Genomic DNA, 23,907 nt, shown 5'->3' on the forward strand with positions numbered 1-23,907 from the left:
TCTTCACTGAGGGCACTCAGCTTTGCTGGGAAAATTGAGTTCTCTACAAGCAAAAGCTTCAGTACCAGTGGGGTGGAAACAGCCTTTCAGATTTTACTGGTGTATATGAAACACAAACCACAGACTGTTCTTTTGAGGGATCTTTCTGAGAATTATTAAAATTGCTGAGATTACTCGATTCCACGCAGTTAGTAATGACCCAACGGGGCTGTTTCAGGAGATGGCTCTCCCAGTATTTTAGATTGTATTTTTGTCTTGGAATAGTGAAATGAATGGTGTGAAAATTAGTATTTATAAACTAATAAACAATTGTGTATAACACAAACATCAGAGGAGGAACAAAATAATCCTGGACCATTCATCTCTGTCGTTCAATCATTCACTGGCCTGGCACAAGGACTAACATCAGACCTGCAGCTAGTTCTGCTGTGTGCCTGACACAGACATACAAGAAAAACCAGCACCAGCCATGGGTTTACCTACCAGAATTACAAACAATGCCGGTGCCACAAAAGCCCAGACTGCTCCATTCTCTAGTGAAAGCCAGCAGCTGCAGAGAAAAATTGGAATGATTTCAGATTAAACACACAGTCATTTAATTAATAATGTTCTTAATTTTAAAAAGATACTAAAAGAGAGTGCAAAAAGACTGATGAATTTTAAAAGCAAGAAACATGATAGAGCATCAATAAGAAGCTCCTTTCCCCCCTGCAGTCGTGGAATCTAAGGCAGGATCTCATTTTGATTTGTATCTTGCAGAGAGTCAGTGACAGCTATCTGCCCCAGCACGCCTTCCAAGAGCATTAGAGGCGGAAAGATGGGAAGAAAGGAAAGGTTTTATTTGCTATTTGTTGTTCTTGTATCCTGTATCACAGGCACTCATTTCAGTGCTGTGAGTCTTGTCATCGTAGCAAGAGACAAATTGAAGCTGTCCCTGCCTTGCCTGGCTGGGGGTGAGGAAGAGGCTGGGAAACACGCTGTCAGCTTCACACGCCTTTCCTACAGCACTGACGATATGAGCTAGTTCACCACACACAAAAAATAACCCTTGCTCCAGATCTGTTGCTTACATTATGGTATTGAATCCTATGGTGTTTTCTCAGATAAATTTTCTTTTTCTTTTTTCAAATTAGAAAGGAAATCAGTTCTCAAAATTTTTAACAATATCCATTCTAGATCTTCAGATATTTAACCTCTTTTTTTTTCAGAAAATTAAAGGTTTTTAATCAAAGATTATTCTCACCTTGTTAGAAATGTTTCAGCCTGTGCTTTACTCTGAGTGAGGGGTAAGCAGGGAGCTCACTGTAGGAGGCTTTATGCCTCTGCAGCAAAAGGGAAAAGTAGGCAAAACATCTCAGGACCTTTTTGTGCATCATCTCAGCAGTAAAGAGCAAACCCGAGACTTACAGGTCTAAGAATATGCCTGTACAGCAGCTGGGGTTTTTTCAGGCTATCTCCCCTACTTCTCAACAGGATCTTGCAGAACTAGAGCCCTGTTAACAGATCTATGATTTTTTTTTTCTCCCCATCAGATTTTTCATCCTTATTGCACCTAGAGTGAAGTCATTTTCATACTCACTTGCCACTTTCTCCATAGCTGTCCAGGGACAGTGTTGTAGAAATTACACAAATCATCAGTGGGCAGCCTGCAAAAAGGCAAAGTCAGTGGAAATATTAGTGAGAAAAGTTTATCTTCCAGTAAATCCTGCAAGTTCAGCTAAATTTCATATGGACAACAAAACAGCTCAGAGTAGTTTTAGAATTAAGTCTAACTTGAAACCCTTCTGCAGCTGTATAATACAACATGTTTTAATCAATTAATGTCAGACAAACAAAATGACTTTTCAATAAAGCACTAGTTTAGCAGTTAAATTGAATTAGTGCTAATTTCACTGAGAATCATAGTCCTTTTTCAGCCCGGTTTTTGTTTCTGTAATTTCTGTCTCTTCTTATTCAAGCAGTGATATCCTGAGGAACAATATCAAGTTTATTTTAACCACTTTCCCCCAAGTAAGTGCACCTTGTTCAAGAATTCAAAATAAACTCAAAACCAAAGTTGAGTTTTTCACAGGGGTGCATGATTAGTGGGCAAGAGGACAGAAATGGAAACATTTCGTTATCTAGAGCATCACACACAGAAGCAAGAGACAGTTACGAAGAGACAGAAGCACATTCAGGTCCCACTCTGATACCCAACCAAGACTTATTGTAACATAAATATTTAATAGCTCTACAAGATTTCTGTGTTTAAAGTAGACTAAGTCTCCAGATGGGTTTTGACAGTTCCAGTGTGTTGCATCCTGGTAGGTGGAGGAGTGTTTTACAGGATTACACAGGAATTAAACAAAACCAGACAATTATGGTTGTGCTGTCAGGGGAGCTGCGTGTCTCTGGCCCTCAGCACTGCGATACCCTCTTCTGCCACTTTAGCACAGCTTTCCAGGCCAGGAGCTGGAGAGGAAGCAAAGTTTTTCTTGCCACTGAATATAGTAAAATCTCATCCCTTTAAATATTAAATGATTGTCTGTTAAGTCCTGTATGATTTAATAAAATGTGAAGGTTTGGGTTTTTATCATCTTATGGAATTTAATAACCAGGTCCCAGACAGAGTATTATACGTGATACATTATACAAGTTTCAATTTTCTTTTTAATTCTTCAGGTTTTCTGCATAAGGCTTTACAAAATTCTCTGACAAGCAATTTGTCATGCCCATCTTGTAACAACAGAACTATAATTTTTGGAAGAAGTATTTTCATTTTGTAATGATTATGGCTAGAAGTGCCTTGTATTTATAAAAAAAGAAAGATACTTAGTAGTTAAGAAACAGCATCTACAGACATTGTTTAGGTCTTAGACTTTTAAATCCAATCTACAGGATGGAGTTTAATATCCCATTAAGTTGATTCTGTTCTCCCATGCTTGTCCAAATCAGGAATAACTCGTTTGAAGTAATATTTGTATAAGACCTAAGCAAAGGCAAGATTTTAGTTTACCATCATATTTGCCTATTTAAGAAAGGAAATTGCTACACGTATTTGAGCAAAATAAAAAATAATTGTATTCAACAGAGCAATTAAACACAGACATAAGCCTATCTGCTGAAACTCGGTCTGCCATGCCTATGTGAGCTATCTGAACTAGAGGTCCCACAGGTATGCCTACACATTCCCAATCACATCTTCGGTTACTGAGTAGACATTATTGATTGGTGGTGTTTGTCTTCTGATGCAAGTTGTCTTCTTACATCAGGGACTTTGTCACGGAAGCAAAAATACCTGTGCCCAACTAACTCTCCTTTATACTTCTAGTCTGCCTTTTTTTTTTTTTGCCAAGTCAGACACTGGATATTCAAAGGATTTAGCATGACTCTTTATCAATTTTACATGGCAGTGAAGAAGAAAATTAAATACACAGTTCCTTTGGAAGATAATAAAACTTATGCAGATGAAACATAGAGCAGTCATCTGCATAAAAAGAGCTGTTAAGTCAGTGAGAATGAAATGGTCTGCAGCCTATAGTGCAGTGTTTGCCCTTTCTTTGCATTAACAAGATTTAAATGGTAGATGGAAATGGATGTAGAATCAAGATTTTGGTACAATGCAATTGGAGTATTTTTCCTTTAAGAAACAATAATTCAATAAATTCCATAAAGGTTGAAAAAAAACATATTTAACCTAAGGGGATCATGAGATTTGCTCTAGACTGAAGAATTCATGTGGATTATATATTATACACAAAAGTAAGTGTGTTTGCTTAATCATTTGTCAGTAATAATTACATAAGGGCTGTGAAGTTTAGTCTACACCCATAATAGGTAATGTTAATGTTGTGCTGGCACTGGTTATCATCCATGAAAGAATTATGGTTACAGTTTTTTACTGTATCTGAATGTTTTCTCAGTTAGCAGATGCTACAAATATGCTCACCAACCCTACTCCAAATTGCCAAATTTATGATGCAATAGACCGTGCTTTCCAGAGCACAGCATCAGATGAAAATGTTCGAGCACACCTTCCTGGCAGCTAATCTATGACACTGGTGTCATCTGTGTCTCTGTAGTCCTAGAGCAATACAGCATCACATTCAAATGGGGTAAATCAACCCACACAGAGCCGTGTGCTGCTGCAGCTTGAGTTCTCCAGGTCCCCAAGTCAGCTAATTTAAAGCAACCTCCCAAACTTGGCATCAAAATACAGCCTGCAGAGCAGGCATAAACTGTTAATACCTGGCACAGGAAGACAAATAACACAATCCTTGCTCAGACAAAATTCTCCCTGAATTCAGCCCAAATACAAGTCACTAGGGTGAAGTCTAAACTGAATGTCAGCTAGATCCTCTTCTTCAGCATTAAACTTCACATCTGATCCATTTGCTTTATGTTTCTGAGGCACTAATGATAAATAAAATGGAAAATGCCTGTAAATCTGTATGCTGTATTTTGAAAGCATCTGTGTCTTCTATACATAGCAAAAAAAAAACAGGCTATAGAAACTGTGGCAGACAATTCAAAGCAATTTTAGGACATTAATTCTAAAAGGCTAAGTATGTCATTTATTGAGAAAGATGAAGCATTACACACAAATGAAAGTATATTTCCTTCCAATAGTGAAAAGATCTACTTCGCTTGATGGGGGAAAGTATATTCTCCCATTTGTTTTGTAGAAGTTCATTTTCTACTATTTTCTTTTTCTGCTGCTGTGGTACAATGTATCTTGTGTAGAAGTCTGGGACTACATCAAGCAACAGCAAATAAATTTAGGGTTTTTTTGTCAAAAAGAGACTCAGAACAAAATCTTTATTCTAAGGCAGTGTCCAAAGGAAAGTATCCAAAATAGGAGAACATGAAAGCCAAAGTACCACAGCAAAATCTCTGCTATCACAAACTCTGTCATCAGCGTCCTACAAATGGGTGGGTGGGAAAAGTTTTACTACAATAATCTGTGTGTGTTATGCTGAATCACTGAGGCAACAAAGTATTTTTTTCCCCCAATCAGTCTCAAGGTAGTTTTAGAGGTAGGATATTATCACCTTCCTCAAATTGCCCTTCTTTTGAATTCCTGACAACTGCATTCTTTGAGATAATTTTAGCACCCTTGAGGCTAAAGATAATACACAGGAACTTCAATCAACTCTGCACATTTGGTATCCTGTCTCTCTGATTACTGTTGAATTCATTTTACAGGAGTAATATCTCTCAGAAATCTCAATAGTTGTTAGATCAGTGATACTCAGTGCAGAGTTCCTTGTCCCTATTTCCTCAGTTGCTTAAAGTTTTCATTTGTCATTAATATAGACTTTTCAAACTTCTACACAGGTACCTAGCCCAGTGTTTCTGATTAAATGATGGGTCTGGGTTTTGAAATTCAGGATCTGGGTTTGTCATCATTCCAGGAACTATGAGTTTGCACAAATCAAATGCATTCACACTTCAATTAAAAGCAAAGAACAAAGAAATGAACTATCTGTTTTGTCTAAGATGAAATGAGACATCCTTGTCTTCAACTTCTTTCACTTCCTTTTGACAGTTGCTCGGCTTCCTTTTGACAGTTGCATTGAATGCAAACTTACCCTCATTTTAAAAGCCAAACAAAATAATTTCAGGACAAAACCTGATTATGTCTTCCACTGTCTGCTTCCAACACTACCTTTACTACATTTAAGAAACAGAGCTTGCCACTGAGCTTCTTACACAATCCTTGCCAAGAAGAACATTACTAGAACTGATGTAGAAACTTCTACTGCTGGTGCCTCCTGTATTTTGCTACGTACAATTTTGCTGACAAATACCTACTGTTGGGCCTGAGGGTTTATTGTCCAAAGTATTACTCAAAATATCACTGAAGAGACTAGTAGCCACATTTAACATTGCATTGGGTTATGTACCAATACACTATGTACTCATTGTGCTAATTACTACTAATTGAGTGGTAGCAATCATCTTGCAATAAAATGAGGCAAAATGCAACATTTACTACTAGTCATATTGCAGTCAGATGCCATGTTTATCCTTGTATCTTCTAAATCACTTTGTTGACCACTGCCATTTTACAATAAATAAACCTTACACAAAATGCCAGAAAAGAATGGTAAAGGTGCATTGTGGCACATTTAAATCATTAATTTATTTTCATAAGGTAAATAATGATTGATTGTAAATTGACTTAATCAAAGCATCTGCTATAAGCAAATACCCCAGTGAATTAAATGCCAGTTGTTATTTTATTAACTGTTCTGGCTTTTTACATAATCTTTCTGAAGGAGAAAGAGTTCTCAAGGGCTTACAAGAACATTTTCTTTGGTTTGATTTGCTGGTATTTGTATTCCATGAGGTCTCAATTAAATATATCCACAAGAAACTTCTCTAACATCAGCAGCTTTCTCTACATTTAGCACTCACTCTAGAAGAGTCTACAAATCTCCAGTGTCTTCAACCCTCAGCTTGTCTAGGTTCTCTTACTTTTGGGTTTATAGGCATGAAAAAGTTTAATTACTCCACTTAGTCTTTTTCACCTAAGGATTTCAAGGCTCAAAACATAAGCTAATGAAGTCTTGTGATGCTCCTGTGCTACTACACCTATTTTTTATGTATGGATTGCAGAATACAGATAAAATAAGCTAGTGTTGTGAGTTAGAACCAAAAAAAGAACATACCATTGCATTGAGATCTCCCTCCCACACTCCTGCTATTGATTTGGTGAGTAAGGATCTGATCTGACCTAGTGAGATCACAGAATCCACTGCAGTGGAATTAGGTTGAGGGACTATATGTTTTGAAGTCTGATTACAGTCATAAAAATTATGCACTTTCTCATCCAACAGACATACTCTCGGTAAGGCAAACTATGATCAAAAGATGAAATTTTACATATGCTTCTGAATATAATCTTGTCCTACAGTGAGAGGACTTAAAGCAACCAGCTACTAAATGCTTACCCCATCCAATTCCATAATAATATAAGTGCTTGCTCTCTTCTGACCCAAATACTTTGATCACCATACTGTAAAGATGAAATCCTTCCACCAGCATCCATGCAAAAGCACTCAGGAAGAAAAAATGAAGGAGAATGGCCAAGATCTTGCAAGGCACCTAAATTAAGAACAAAAATTAACAAATTAATAATTAAATCACATTGTATTCCAGTGCCTGTCTGTCCTGGTTAGAAATTCTGTAAAAGTCTCATATACCTCTCCATTAGCAATAATATAGACATTTCAAAAAATTATAGCAAGCAGTCTGAGTTTAAGACCTGGCTTTTCCTTAAGTTGTCCCTCAAAGAGAGCTTTACATTTTTCTCCAAGTCTCCTATCAGCCTATCTTACAAACAGGAAAACCTAATCCTTTCTTCTTCCCCACTCCTCATGCATTCGCACAGCACATTCTCCTTTTCCCACTAATTGCTTTTCGAGGATGTCTCACCACAAGTCGTTTTGCTCTTCATACAGTAATTGAACAGATGTGACTGCCAACGATCTTACCACAAGATAACCTTGTCTGATTTGCTTTCAGTTAAGGAACATTTTAAACATGCTCTTGGAACAAATCCCAGCTATATCTCAGTTTCGCATCTTGTAGCATACTGATGATGGTCACTCTGCTCTGTAGTTGTAACATCCCTTCTGTGACATCTACAGAATTTCACAGGGGTTGTTTGCATGCAGTCCATGTAAATTGGAAGACTTTTTTGTTTTTCTTCAAGGCTTCCCTTCCTCACCTGGACAAGTCACAGTAAGGTATTCAGCCAGGTGGAGTCTGTGTGCTGAGGAAGCATTGCCAGTAGGAACCAGTTTGCTACCACAGAAGTCTTCAGATGTTAATCATTAGTTCCCTTTGTTGCATTAGCTTAGCTGCCCTGTGCTGGCATTTTATTCTTTTTATTGATGGTTTGGGATTTTGTACAGGAATTAAAATTAGAATGTTGGGGCTTGATAGTATAATGAAAACTGAAGCTTTCCCACACCTTCTTACTTGTACTCAGCTGGTTCTGTGCTAGTGCAAGGACATTCTAATATAAATCCACTGTGACTACATGTATTTAAAAGCAATAACTTTGGTTTTAATTTGTGTAACTGAGATCTCTAAGTGTTTTAGTATTTTGCAATGTTTGGTAACATATAACTAAACGAGATTTGCTTATTGACAAAAACTGTCAAAACCTTTCCAGTTAATTTTATCATAAGGCTATGAAATCAATTTTAATGCCTTTTGATTTCTACCAGAAGATTAGTCCATGAAAATATATATGCAACATAAAGCTGACTTACAAGCTAGTTCTGTCAAATGGATACTTTCCAATTTTTGAGTAGTCAAACAATATGAATCACAAAACAGCAGAAAAATAAAACATAGTGAAGTAGCAGGAGGCTGGTCTATATATAATTTTGTGTAATACTAAGTTGTAGATTTTTGCATAAAATCCATAGCAAAGTTGCTACTCATTCTGTGCTTGTACCTTAATTATTACTCTGGAGGTACTCTTAAATGACAGAAGTGCCTTCTTGAAAAAGGCACTGAAAAGCTGTGAGTTTACATATTAAAAACAAGCAGGTGTTCCTTGCTGTATCTTATGATGCACACCACTTTTAGTAGAATGCCAGTAAGAAGAGAGATCTCATTACTGTTACTCCTACATTTGACTACTTGTGAGTCTGTGGAAATAGAAAAATCAGTGCAGCCAGCAGCAAGGCCTATCATGTTATACTTGTTGAGAAAGTAAAGCAGACTCCCAGTAAGGCTTCTCAGAAAATAATAGCAATTTGTTTACTGAGGACAGTCTTAAAACAGAAAGGTAAATCTGCATATGTTTTCTAAATTCAACTTATAATACTGTTTTCAAATTACTGCATTATACAGAATCCTCTGAAAATGTCCTTCTTTGCAATCTATATGCTGCCTTGATACACAGTCTTTGATTTCTGCAGACACATATACCATAAACAAAAGTAGCTCATTTCATCTCTCTATTTGGAAGTGTTTTAAGCAATGTCATGCCAGAGTACTGAGTGAGAAACAGCTCAATACACTGATGCAGAACTGCGAATAGTAGACACATTAAATTTTCTATTTGTGATGGAAAAACACAGTGCTGCCTAGCACACTATACTTCAATTTTCATTTTCCTATGTCTAAATAATACTTCATTTTCTCCCATAAACATGCTCAGGTCTGTGGAAGGCTTTAGTAGCCCAAAGAAATATTGATGGTTAATTATTTTTAAATGCACACTGCTGTTTGGGATTCTGTTAAAAAAAAAAATAAAATAAATCTACTCTCTAGTCTATAGCAGAGAGTAACTAACTAAGAGCAAACCTCTCTGAAGAAACAAATCCACCCACTGCTGAAAGTCTAAGGGAAGTCACTAGACTGCCATGCGGGTAGCAAAGAGATCTTAGGGACTTGGCAGTATTGGGAGAAAAAAAGTGTGCAAAGATACTTGCTTTCTTTAGAAGAAAGATATCCTGGTTTCAGGAATAATTGCCCTCCTGGAATATACCATGATCATTTAGAACTACTGTTTTAGCACTATTGATACTCACTATCAAGGACTAGATTTAAAAATAAATAAAATAAAAATATGATCTTGGATATATTAGAAAGTTCAAAGTCCTATTCATGGAAATAAGGTTTTGTGGTTAAAAATTACCCTTACTCTACAAAAGGATAATTGCTCTAGTATAAATTATAATACATCTGAAAGTACCAGAGGAATACTGTATGCTATTTCTGGAATCAAAAACTAACTATCCCTAGAGATGGAGATGGGAAAAGGATGGAGTCTAAAGGCAGCCATGCAAGAAAGAGATGCCAGCTCAGGGCCTGTTTCTACGATCCAGTCCCTATTGCACTCATTTCTTCAGGTGAACTGGTACCACTTGTCCTCTCAAGGGAGGGTACATCCATCTTTGGACAAAACAGAAGATTTAGAAATTTACCTTCCAGAGTAAATACACCTCCCTCTTTTTATAAACCACCATTTTGCAGTCAATTAAAGCAATAATTAAAGGTATTAAAACCGATGTCAAAGCTAATGAGAACAGAGCATGCAGAAGATAAGGACGTAAGACTTAAAAAAGGATGAATCACAACACTCCTGATCCCAAGAGGTTAAAATAAAAATAAAAGTGTAGCAGACAATATGTACATCATACTTTTCAAGTTTAAGATCTTCACAGCATTGTGCCCTACAATTACTGCTGTTACAGAGGAGATAGGGCTGAAATGTCCATGGCTTCTGTGAAGTGTTTCACTTCAGAAAGTCTGTGGCATAAAACAAGCGTTGCTTTCTGTGTGCTACTGCTTCAATTTAACTAAAGTAAGTTTTTAATAGGTTTAAGATAAATGAAAATACTCACCTATTTAACTGAAACTTAAGTCTACGTGACTGTTTCACAACCTAGCTACTTCTGCTTAACTGAACAAGCAAGATACCTGTGTGTGGACAAGGCACATTATAAATGTAGGTGGACACTGGGACAAGTCTGGAGAACGTGGGCTATACCTACATCCCACTAAAATAGGAAACTCAACTAGTATTTCATAGTATCTTAAAAGACTAGAGTTGATGCTGGCCCTGATAAGGTGTAAAGAGACTTTTACACATTATCTGAAGTGTCTCAGTTGGACTGTCTGAAAATCTGAAATGGATAAAAAAGAAAAAAACTGTGAGGATAAAACACCCTGTTGTGCTGAGTGAACATTTTATTGCCCTCAAGCCTATGGCCTTTCAGCAGAATTTTAGCTCTATACTTAGAGAGGATTATTATAATGCCTGGTTTCCATTATCTTCACTTTCAAGTTATATCTTTTGTTGCTCTTCAATGTTTCCATTTTATTTTCCTTCTAAACCATTCCCTACCATTTTCTCCCTTGTACATTATTTTACTCATTCAGGACTTACGTGAATGTTAAACAGCAAAAGTATGAACTCAGTTTTACAAAGTGCTTTTAGATCCTCAGGTAATAATAGCCAAACATTATTGTTATTTATAAACTTAACAGAAGTTCAAGGGATCCATTTAAGCTGAATATAAATTTAAGTAGCTGTTGTATTGGCAAAACAAAGAGTGTGTAAACCTTATTTTTACTTGTACTGAGAATAAAAAGGATAAAAGATTAATAGAAACTGCTTGCTGGTTGTCAAAACTAATGTAGAGCAACAGCAGGTTACCAAAGTAGCCAAGATTTGACCATTAAAAAACCAGAGTACACTGGAAGATTATTTTAAAATAAGGGGTTTTTTCTGCTTTTTGCAGGTGGGACTTTCCATCAACAGACCCAATGTTACTTTGAACAGCATTTTTTAAACACAGCGGTGGAAACAAATTGGGTTTACTGGTATGTAATACTGTTAACTTGGCATATTCATCTTAATCTAACCGAGCTGTTTCAGATGTCTGTTTCAATGGTTTAGACCCTGGCACCCTGCATAATTAATTTCCACCTGTAGTAGCAGATCCATAAAATCAATCTGTAATTTCAAGTTCTGATCTATGGGATCAGGTAGGAAAAGCCTACACATGCCTAGAGCTTAAATACCATGTAAGCAATATGAAGGTGTTAGTCATTTGCTTAAGTGGTTGCCTTAGATGCCCAGAGAAGTATATACGTGTTTTGTGATACTGAGGATGTCGGATTAAACTCTTAAACAGCGATACTTAGAGGTGATGCTTTCTGCCACTTCTGGCTAATAAAGCAATAGTTGCTATAACTTTCTAATTTCAGAAAAACAGCATATTCTACCACACAAATAAAACTTTATGAGCAAAATCAAAGACCTTCTGTTTTGCTCTCCAAGAAAGCAGAAGAAATTGCCACAGCTCCATCAGGAAACTCATTAACTTCCAAGAGGAATAAGATGATTTTTTTAATGTGAAAAAAAAAGCAAACTGTACCATAGCAGAAAATAGACGATTTGAAAAAACCCACCACTACTCCCCCCCCCCCAAAAAAAAACCCCCCCAACACAAAACCCTAACAGAAATACAAATACCTTATCTAAATACAAAATTCATGCAATTTTATCCAGTATAGATATTCCTACAGTTTTCAATACAGACAATGGATGAGAGAAAGCAGAAGCAGTGTCAGGCAGAAATCAGCCATGTCATTCGAACACACAGCTGAAATGCACTCCACTACTATGGTGATTTTTCCATCTGATAGGTGCGTATCTCCTTTAGTTTTTCAAACATCAAGACATGGCTGGATACTATGATAACACTATTTGGATGCACAGAAGGCTTTATCCAGTGTTGTAGGACGTAATTTTTGGCTAAGGCATGTTAAAATAGGAGATCTCACATGCAAGACACTTTCTTGCATGTGGCTTGTGTCATTCATTCCATGCAGGTGCCTCACAAAAAACACAATTGCTCTTTCTAGCACTTACTGTTCCAGGGCTGAACTGAAAGCTGGTGAGAAGCAGGATCTGAGCCACCAAGACAGCAAAGGACAGATTGGCATGAATATGATAGCGCTGGTTGCGGATGGTGCTGACAGACCTGGTAGAAGATAGAAAGATACATTAATAAAACAGTATTCCAAGAAGCACAAATGTATTTCTGATTTATCAGTGAGCATTTTGATTGGCTTTTGGTCACTTATTTTGGTGGGGCTTTCATGATGTCTTTTGAGTACTCCTTCCATCAGGATGGAGTAGCTTCTTGCATATTCTGCTACCATCCTGAAGGCAGTAGAAAGACTGATTTGCACATTAACTAGCTCTGCTAATGACTTGTGATAGAACATTAACAAAGGGCTTGATCCTGAATGATGCTGAGCCATCAAGAATATCAGATTTGCACCTCCCAGAAAGCGTAGGGCACAGTGCACTGTCTAGCCCATGCTGTGCCACAGAGTTTCTGGTTATCTTGTTAGTATTAGCCTGTGTTAGAAATCAGTGAATGTCAAAAGACTCTGGTTACAATTTTTACTTTACTATTACCAGCTTCTGAGCAAGGGAACTACAGCTCCTTAAACGGATGGGCAGTGCCTATCCTGACAGAGACCTGACCTTGATTACAACATCATTTGAATCTCTCTCTTCTGGCTTTGCAAAAAACAGTTGGCAATCTGACAAGAACATGAATTTCCTGGGAATCTTCTGACCTTGTGTTTCTGTTCTCATCCAGAAATAAGAAGTAGAAAACAAACATTTATCTGAACATGTCATGCTTTTTGCATAATTTTATTCTTCTGTTTTAAAAAAGAACAGTACTAGTGATAATAGCTTTTCTATTTCAATCCACACTGCCTGACAGCCCCCACCGACAGCTTTAATCATTTCAGGAGAGCTGGACCATTTGGCTACGTGAACGGCAGTGCTTCCTCCACACAACAGTACGCATTCCCATCTTTGTTGTATCACAATGGATTGTGATGACTTTTGCAACTGCTGGTGACACATCGTGTGTGCCCTCTGCAACAGGGTGACACAGACTGGATAATGCAGACGATGGCTTTGCTGTCAGCCCTGCTCTTCCAGCACTGTTGTAGCCAGTGCTCCGTTAGAAGGGAGACAAGAATTATTGATGTCCTACAAGTAATTCAAAGAGACAGGTTGAGCTGCCTGGTGCCAATGACTTTCTAATAAGGAACTTCATGTAGTTGCAAAGTGGAACATCGTTACCCAGAAGGCAATCAGGACTGCCCTCCTGGGAAGCGGCCATCATTGCCAGTACGTGGAGTAGCAAAGAACTTGCCAGATTCCTCTCCGCTTACCTCATGGTCATCTAACACTGCATTGCAAAATTTCACTTCAGCTGCTTAATGAGGCCCTGCTCTCCAGTGAAAACCCAATCATAGTATTTTTAATTGGCAGTTTGAATGATCCTGCATGTAGGTGGGGTGCTTAACCCTATGACAGTCAGCTGGGTCCAAGCTCTCTTTCCAAGTCTTCTGTTTGCTTCCAGCTTCTTGAAGAGTTTCAGCCACGCTGCAGCAATACTAGCTCCTTTTTCCTTTCTAAACAGTATGAGATCCAGTCTTGCACTCAGACTAAAGTGAAGCAGATCATTCGCCTTAGCCTAAACATGCCAAAAATGCAATGCCAGATAGGCAGATGCTGGACTTAGAGTAGATTTTGCCATGTGTGACACACTTAATCCAAGTATGGCCAACACAGATCTTGAAACTTGGAAATAATATGGGGTTTGGAACAAACAAACATTGCAGTCAGTTTACTGGGTTTCAGCAAGTCCTTTTTCCTAGAAACTGCCCTCTTAACTGGATGTCCAAAAGACATACCTAGGCACAGAAATAAAAAATTGAACACTTGAGTAGGAAGAACATGGTTTAGTGTGTGAAAGGAGACAAGAGTCCCATTCCTTGCTGTGCTCCCAGTCTGTTGCACATCCTCAGACAAGTTACTTCACCCTTTGTCAGGTTTTCTATTTGTCATTTAGACAGAAACCTCTATGAAAGCTTTTTCAGAAATCTTTCTATCAAGCCTAGCAGGGCCTCAGTCTCAGTTATCACTGGAATATAAACAGGCATAAAGACTCTAAATGTCCCATGGCAGAAACCTTCGCAGTGCAGAATCCTCAAAGGCGCTACCGTGTTACAGGCGTGATGTTGCAGAGACCCAGAGGATTTAAACATAGGCCAGGGAGTGAATTTCACACTGCCTATAGTGTCCTTCAGCCTACTAAAGCAACACATTAGAAAACTAGCTTAACAGAGAACAGCAAGATACTTGGGTTATATGATGTAACTGTGCACAAGCTGTATGAAATAGAAATGAGACAATGTTGACTGAGCCTTCCTTTCTGAGCTTGGCTTTATAAACACACTGCCTTACAGACAAGACAGTTGAAAAGCAGAAAGAAGTACGGATTGTGCACTCCAAGAAATTCAAAGAAGTACGCAGGGGCGGAAGAAGGGGTGATCCTGCAATCCTTGCTCATGTTGTACTTGCCTTGAGCTCCAGACCAAGCCCTCCTACAGCCTCCTTGCAAGATTCCTGAACTAAAGCAAAACATGGAGAGCTTAAAAAAAACCCCAAAAATCCCTCACAGGCTGGAAATAGTTTTCTATATAAAGACCACTCCATTTCAGGAAATTAAAGTAATTTAAAACTAACCAACCAACTGTTACAAAGTCATGTGCAGAATCTAATTAAGGAAGGTTGTAGAATTAACAGCCTTTGTTTTATCCTGAGAACCTGAAGGGATCCTGAACAGTGGCCTGAAATGCAGTGCTTGGCTTTCTGCACTATAGTTGCTCAGCAGGTATTAAGTTAAAATTACTCACGACAATATAGCAAATGTGACCAGCGTGATCGTCAAGCAGAAGATGGAGAGAGCGCAGCCAATATAAGTGATGGAGGAGAGGGCCACCTGGTGTTCTCTTGTTAGCTGTACACAAAGAAAAAAATGAAACAAAAACTATTAATTGATTTATTATGCTATGGAACAGCAGGTCAGCCTCCCTGTACATGGTGTTTCTTCCTCCATCCACCCATATATAAGCTGATGTTCACAATCATTCACTGCTGTTTCTAACATGGGAAATGAAGAGCCAACTCCAAAACTGATCACACAGTCAGGGCACTCATATGCCCATGGCATTTTGGTTCCCTCTCTTATTTCATAAATCCATATTTCCTCAGAATAAGTTAGTTTTTCTGATGCTGGGATATTGTCAAGCCTGAGATTAGAGCGGTTTATTGGGCTGCACAAACAATGTCAGCAATGAGATCTTTCACAGCTCGGAGGGCACTTTGCTAATGTTCTCATGCTGCAATAATTTACATCACTGTGCAAATACCAGAAGCGCTTCACTGCAGAGAGAGCTGACAAACCAAGATAACCCATAAATCACGAGCCATTCATAACCCACTTGTTTTGTTTAATGTATCGTGTTTTCAGTTCTTGTTGAAGAAGCATCTACAGAATGGAAAACCACAGAAAAGACCCAACATGAGCAGCTGGAGCATAAGCCTCTTGTCTCAGCCTCTGTTTTTACCTACAGGCATCTTTTGTAGGAGTAATTCAATTTTCATGAACATTTAATCTGTAACTCCATAGTGCTCGAGACTAAGATCTATGTTAAAACCTGGATAGATTCAGTAGGGGAATAGGAGTGTGTTTTGACCATTTATCCTAAATTAATCAGAAAGTATATTTTAATTTTCCATGCAAGTTCTCATAAAAGAATGACAAAAAAGCCACACCCAACAAAGGGAGCCAGGCAGTATTAATATATAATAAGTAGAACAGAGCTAGGCAGGAAAAAGATTTCTCATCTCAGAAGAATTTTCAAACATTTTTCCTGACTTGGATTTGGATAGAGTGGACATTTTCATAAACTGAACATTTGAAAAAAAAAAGTCAATCAAAAAGTTTTACATTTTGATGTTTGAATTACTGTTTTTATTTTAATGTCTATTTACTATAAATTAAATTCCTAGCTGAAAACTCATTAAAAATATTTATTTATTCTGAAAAATACTGAAAAGAGCAATATATTTTCCAAATTTTTTACAGTAACTCTACCTAATAAAAAAAATAAACCTTTCTCACAGTTTGGGATTTTCGATTTTTTTCTCAGCACACAATAAAAATTCCCCCCTAAACAAACTATTTCATCTGAGATTATCAAACCCAACCAGTTCTACCAATAAACTTCCTTTTTAAAGGAGAGAAATAACATCCCATGAGGTTATAAGAAAAAAAATACAGACAAAAATGATGTGTTGTATGAGTACATTTTTCTTGTCATTATCTGCCAATGGTATCAGCTCACGTGCAGTAAGTTTTACAGCAGAAGAGACTGTGGCTTGGGCAGCAATCTGAGAGCTATTAAGTGATGCAGCAGCAGCATTGGAAGACAACTGTTGCTATGGTGTTACCGTTCCTAGGAAATATGATGCAGCTCTTTAGTATTTTTTCTCTTTCAGCCAAAGACACATTTCTTTTCCCTGTCTTGCACAGTATCAATTACAGAAACAAAAGGGCTCTGTGTGCTGGACCAGCTTAAAAGGTCCATAAGATTTCTACAAAAGAGCTCCTATCATCCCCCAGAGAAGCCATGTATAGCCAGTCTTCACAGATTATTCCTGAAATAGGAATAACTTGTGTGGTAAATTGAGCAGTTTAGAAGTAATTTCCTCATCAGGGATATTCATGTCCAAAATGCATGGACCTTATTTCTTGATTGCTCCAATACAAATCCCTTTCTCTTGCTACAGGTGGCTTGCAGTTCTACAGAGGGAGGAGGGGAGCAGAGGAGGATTTTCCAGCTTCAAGTCACTCTCAAATCAGTATTTCTCAGCAGTTCAAGGCTTTCTTTCACTCCTTTCACTCTCAACACCTGCAGCCAGAAAATGTTCCCTGCAGAGGTCAAAGCAGCTCAGTGCTCATTTAGATTTACAGTGGTCTATCACAGTGTTTGCATTAGCAAAGGCGGATAAGATCTGCAGAGGAGAGGTTATGTCTTACTGCCACATGCAACTACAGAAAATACAGGGGATCCATCTAGTGGAAATGGGCAAAAATCAAAGCCTTTGTTTTTTTCCATAGTACATCCAAGAGCAAATAATGATCACACAAATATATGTTTCTAACTAATTTCTATCATAACTAACATGTCTCTAAGAAGCCTTTCTCCAGGTTTTAGCTCAGTCTTCCTCCAGAAAGCCCTGCAGGGCAAGACAAGGCATGAATCAAGTTCTCCCAAGTGGAGCCTGTATTATTTAGAAACAAAAAAGAAACAAACAAACAAAAAAATCTTATCAACAAAATGTAGAATATTAATTCAAACCTAAAATAACATACATAGGTCCTCACATCTATGAACTGGAAATTGCTCTTGCTGTGGTAAATGCAACCAAAATCTGATGATGCTTTAAGAATGATGCTCTTAAATCAACACCCACATCAGTTTGGTAACAACTATTTCAAAAGCAACATCACAGTAGCTTATATTCTCATTTTGCCTAATCTGAGGGACAGAAAGGCTGTAGGTAGTTTTGAACCATTTTTTGTTTATTAAGGAAAAGCTGGAGCCTGTGATATCTATTCTCAGACTGAATTGTTGGGCTGGAGGGGTGCAAGAGAGCAGTCCCTGTTCACAGTGGGCTCCTTTCTGTGGGTGATATGAATTGCAGGGAGAAGGATACAGCATGAAAAGAAGGCCTGGAATGATTTCCAGGGTGTGGAAGCTTATTTCTAAATAGAGATATATGGTGCAGGAGAGAAGAGGACCTGTATTTAAAATATCAGGTCTTTACTAACTTCTCACAACCCAGCTGTTACAGCACAGCTGGATGTTGTGTGTCTACGTTCACACTGTAAGGAATAACAAGCATGCAGTATTTTAGAAATACGGGGATTGTCAAAGCATTGTGCATCATCAATTAAGAAGCAATTTCCTATAAATTCCAATGCTCTGATACGACCTGATTTCATCTTACCTCAGCTTGTCTTTTTGAAAATTTTCAGACTTTGTGCATGACGTGGAATGTAAAACAGTAATTTGGGATGATCTTGTAGTCAGCACAAAAATGCTAATCAGGCTGCAATGCTATTACTAAAGAAAATAGCATTAAAAAGTACCAAATAAAACATTGAGCAATCTGGGAAGTAGTCCCATGAGCCCAATTCTCATACTTGTCCCAATCTACATTAAATTATTCTTTTCTTCTAAAAAGTTTTGCTTCTTTGAGTTTATAAAGTCATTTTCTTACTCTGCAGCAAGCTGAAAAGCTAGGAAAAGAGCTCATGCAGCCTTCAGTGTTAGTCATCATGAACACTAAAAGACAGATGTTTCTTAGTTTCAGCTTTGACAAACAGTCAAATCAAATGTTCATACTCTGTATAAAAGTCCCACCCTTTTAGCTTAGGCCATAACATCCTTTACTTTGCAAATGTCACTAACAGCACGAAGATCTGATGGTTTCAGTAGTCACACCCATCTGCAATATTATAGTCTATTGTCTTACCCTCATAGTCACTCATAAAATAAGTTAGTACATTGCTTAAAATTTTTATTTTGGAAACCCACAGGCAACTGGGTGGCCAGAGAAATGATCTTGGAGAGATATTAGTTCAGACTCTAAATAGATATTTTTCCTTTATGATGTTGTCAATAACAAGAAAATGAGGGACATCTACCTTGTCTGTTTAAAAATAACTGCACAGGAAGATGAAAATATATTATTATAATGAGGTGGTACTTTTCATCTCTGGAGTATCTGGAGAAGGTCAGTTGAGGCTGAAAGACTTGTTCAGTAGGCTACACATGAAAAATTGTTTGATCTATATCTAGAACAGAAAACCTACTTATTTATGTAACATTAATGAGCAACTGTGTACAACACAGTGCAACCACCCATCGAAAAGCTAAACGGGCTACAGAAACACAAACCAGCACTGGTCAGATCAGAGGACATGTCTGGGCAGTACAGGGTGCTCTGTTCAGTGTCCCCTTCCAGGTGTTCCTTTCTTTTGTATAAAAATTTGCACTCTTGTCCCTTTTTCTAATTATTCATCTCTCGGGGAGTTGACTGCACATTTTCTGCTTTGCAAAGGGGATACTTTTGGCTTTCTCCAGAGGAAGGGACATTTTGGGGAAGTACCAATCTAAAATTTTCTTCTTTACATACTGCAAAATATCCCTCTGTGTCTGCCTTTAGAGGCAACACGTCAGATAAAGGGCTGAGTTCAAATATTTATAACAAGGTTTGTCCATATACCAAATTACGACTTCATAATTTAGCAACCAAAAGCAGTAATTTCATTGTCTAAAATACTTTTGAAATCTCCTTTTCGAAAAGCAATTCATCTTCTTCCAATAAAAGACAAGTTCTTGAACCAAAAAAAGTTTTACAGCCTTAAAAAATGAGCCCTGCAATCTAAGGACTATATCATGCCTATCATTTGTATTTTAGTGTTACTTACTGGTAGAACACAGAATATGAATTTTTGCATGTGCTTATACAGCATATACATATTATGAAACCAGAGTTATTTGTTTACGGTGAAAACGTAAGACACAACAATTGTATTTTGCCCAAATCCAAACATAAGAGCAAGTTATATTTTTGTGTCCCTTTTGGTCAGCTTTCCATCTCAAGGAAGCATTCCTACCATGGAGTTACTTACAATGATGTATGTTTTTTACCCTGTTTATCGAAACGACTGAGATCTGCCATGAGATGATCAGCTGTCAGCCTGGGATGAAATCCACTCTCAAACCCTTCTGCAAAGGCTTGAAACAATATCTTATGAGACATTTCTTGGGGGGAGGGAAGGAAGGGGAGGGAAGGCTGAAAAATTAAGGCTCAGACAAACACTATTGAAGCTGCACCTTTAAAATGCAATCTGAATCCATTTAAGAAAAGGATGAATGATTGATTTTGGCAGCCTGAGCATTTCAGAGACATTAAAACACTGGCCTTGGCTGATGAAGCTAATGGTTTTAATTACCTCCAGAAAGGCTGCTGAAATTCAATTTCAGTCCAGTGAGGCCTTTATTTATATATTAAATAATAACAACACTACAAATCTCTGTTTTCCTTCAGCATGCCAAGCACTTTGTTAGGTGCATAATATTATGGGGTTTTTTTCAAATTAACATCTGTATTTAGTTCAGGAGGCTCAGTCTACTCACTGAGACCACAAGAATGGTTTTTGTGGAGCCATAGCTAATGGCTCACAGAAAACCAGTCTAACAATTCAGAGACTTCTTTTATCGTGTCACAATGTACCACGTACTACAAGTTTAGAGAAAAAAAAAGCCTCTGAGAGTCACACTTTGCAGCGCAATCATCTTTATCAGCCATTTCCAGCAGAACTGCTTTTGAATTCCCATTCTCTATTAACTCCACAACTCCTGGTGATCAGCAATAAAGCTCTATGAAGGGGGCTTTTCAGGATTAAAGGAACATTTTCCTATAGCCAGCCCAGCCTGGTGGCTGGCTGCTTGTTTAGAACTTTTCACTGTGACATGAAAAATTTAGCATTTTCCACATATCTCTGCCAAAGTATAAATTAGTATTTTTAAAAGCCCACATAGTCTTTTAAAGTAGTTCTGGGCAAGATGTCATCAAACAGTAGGTAATCTGCTCATTACAAATCGCACACAGCAAGATTTTAGTTCAAATGAAGCTTGAAGGAAGCATAGCAGGGAGGAAGGACTCAAGTTGGGAAGTGGTATCAAATTAAAACAAAGTTTTGGGATCAGAAAAGCAGATATTTGCAGGTTCTTCCTCATATCTCTGTTTGTATAACACAAAGGAGTGTTTTTTCTGCCTGCATTTCAGGCCTAAGACTTGCAGTGTGTCTCAAGAAATGTTAAATGGTCTATTTACGGCAAATTAACCTCTGTGAAACTGAAGGAGTTACTTTTGCCTATACACCTAAGACTTGTCCATCTGTTCTCTACTTTCTGTTCCAGCAAGACCAGATTCATCCTGTTCTCCACTTAACAGCCAAACCAAAGTCCATCAGAGAGGACTAAGAGGAGAATAAAACCCAGCGTGGGTCCAGCAGGCTGTTGCAGGCAGAGAAATGATGGTCTCTTGCCAGACTCGGAGATTTTTCAGAGCACTTGAGGATAATTAAATACCCAGCTCCCAGTAAAACTCAGTGTAAATTAGTATGTCTACCTCCCTTATTCCAGGCTTGGGCTTTGATTCAGAAATGTCCACTTCAATTCAGGACTATGGCTAGCTGTGGACTGCACTGCAGCCAAGAGTCTCCAGGTACCCAGCCTTGAATTTCCCCTACTCCACGCTTTGGGGAGAAAGGGCATAAAAAGGCCAATACAGAAGACAGACTGAACTCAGGAGTACAGAATGATTAAATTTAAAGATATTCAACAAAGAAGAGTGATGGATAAAGGTGCAGTATCATGACATTTTTATACTGCATGGGGAAATCCTTTAGTCAGCAAGAAGATCGAGCTGCCAAATGGCTCAGTGCTTTCATTTTCACCATAGAAAGGAAGTCTACGTTATTTTGTTAAGCATTCTGATTAAAACAGAGTCCTGTTTCCTGCTCCTCAAACAAAAAAGTTCTTTTGACCATTATAGCACTTGTGCTTTTCCAAAATAAAGTCATTTTTTGTTCTCCTCTGCTAAGTGAAATTCAGTAACTGCCAAACAATTCTCTAAGGAATTTGAGGGGTTTAGTATCCTGCAGTGTTAGTACAACTTTTTCTATGTAATTCTATGGAATTAAGGACAGAATCAGAAAGTCTCCTACTTCCTCCCATCGAAATCAAGAGAACTGTACTGGCATAGAAATGGAATAGCAAAAGACTGAACAATGACTCTGAGTTTAAAATCAAGATTAGTGCTCAATTTTCAGAAGATGGGCATGAGTATAGTAAGAACAAAAGAAATATGATGCACAATCATACTGTGAACACATCAGTGAGATGTGTTGCTCCATGGGGACAACATTCACAGCAATAAAATGGAGAGAGAAGTGGAGAGAGTGAGAAAGAGCAAAGAAAGTTTACAAAGCAATGCTAGAATAAACACATAGGCTGATTTATCTTTGTTCATCTGATGGGTAAGGGCTGTCTAAACTGTCTGTAGAGATCTTTTCAGTTAAATAAACTGTCAATGGTAATAAACAAGGACCAAAAAAATTGCAACGCCTATCCAATTTTTAAATATGCAACACAAAAGAAAAATTACTGGACTAAGGCATTCTTCTTTTTATGTTCCCAGCAATGAAAAGCATGCTGAGAAAAGTAATTACATTAAAATCACAAAACAGCAGAAATCGGAGAATGTCACATTATTTCCATTTCATTGTCCTATTAGAGTATATAATCTGAGTCTCAGCTGGCTTAAAAATTTAAGGGAAAAGGTTATAATTTCAGACTGCTTTTTTAATGTGCCCTCAGTGCAATGTTTGATTAATAACTGCAATATAAGATTTAGGAAAACAATGCTCCAAACTTACAAATTATACACCTATCCCCTATATTTTTAAAGCATTTCACAATATTAGGACATTAGCAAAACAGCCTTTATAAACTTGAATAGATGCACTTTGTTCTCAGTCAGCCATACATTGTTAAACTTGCTGTCAAACTCAGCTATAACAATGAAAAATAAAATAAAAACACAGATATTGCCCCAAAGAAGAAATTTAGGATGTCTTTCCTTTTGTAAATAGAACCTCACAGCCAAATCCCCAAGCCTTTTCAAAATCCTAGGCTCCCTAAAGATGCTATGGGTTGTCTCTATAGCTCTAGCTGCAAGATGACACATTTTTAAATATTTTCCCCTTTATAAACACCTTTCTGCTTTACAGCTCATTGGTGAGCAGGTTGAAATATATTGATTTATCCTCCCTTTTGAATTATGGAACAAGAGCTACAAACAGGATAAAAAATGAAGTAATTTCTAGCTTTAGAAATGCAGAAAATGTGTTTAAAAACCTGAACAATTTCTACCACAGATTGTACGACACTATTACTTTGCTGGAAATGTCCATTCACTTGTGAACTTTATAGTAGTCATTTTTATACCCTCACAGTTGGAAAAGACAGAAAGAGAAAAAAAAAATTAAGAGAATGGTCTAGGAGCCATAAATATTACAGTCGTGTCTTGCATTGGTCACTTGGCGGGGGGGGACCCAACCCTCAAACTCTATTTTGCTGTGGGAGACAATGATTTCCCCTTTAAAAGGATTTTTGAACTCTGGGTCCCCAGGTGTCCACCATCCTTTTGCTGAAATGACATTTATGTGGCAGATGGTACAAATAGCCTGGCATGCTTTGTAGTTTTTGGATCACTATAAAAATAAAAACTGCCAGATGGCTGGCATGTTTCCTGGCAGGAGCATAGGGCCTCACTGACTGATGAGAGGAAGTAAAGCTGCCCAAAGTAAAATAATAGTGTCTGAATTTTCTTTGGAGTGCTTTTGAAATGCAGCTTACTCCATGTTG

At 37.7% G+C, this 23,907-nt stretch overlaps 1 protein-coding gene across 1 annotated transcript in view; it reads right to left on the bottom strand.

The window, feature by feature from the left end:
* The window catches only part of LOC104531157 (adhesion G-protein coupled receptor D1-like), an 80,545-nt gene that overhangs the window by 33,984 nt on the left and 22,654 nt on the right, over positions 1–23,907 (bottom strand). The window contains exons 4-8 of the mRNA XM_010175961.2: positions 15,250–15,353; positions 12,389–12,500; positions 6,936–7,089; positions 1,580–1,646; positions 484–550 (exon numbers count right to left, since the gene is read on the bottom strand). Of these exons, the coding sequence (XP_010174263.2) occupies positions 484–550; positions 1,580–1,646; positions 6,936–7,089; positions 12,389–12,500; positions 15,250–15,353 (504 nt within the window). The remainder of the gene's footprint in view (positions 1–483; positions 551–1,579; positions 1,647–6,935; positions 7,090–12,388; positions 12,501–15,249; positions 15,354–23,907) is intronic.

This window comes from Antrostomus carolinensis, unplaced genomic scaffold (genome assembly GCF_000700745.2).
Source record: "Antrostomus carolinensis isolate BGI_N321 unplaced genomic scaffold, ASM70074v2 scaffold30379, whole genome shotgun sequence".
Classification (NCBI taxonomy): Eukaryota; Metazoa; Chordata; class Aves; order Caprimulgiformes; family Caprimulgidae; genus Antrostomus; species Antrostomus carolinensis.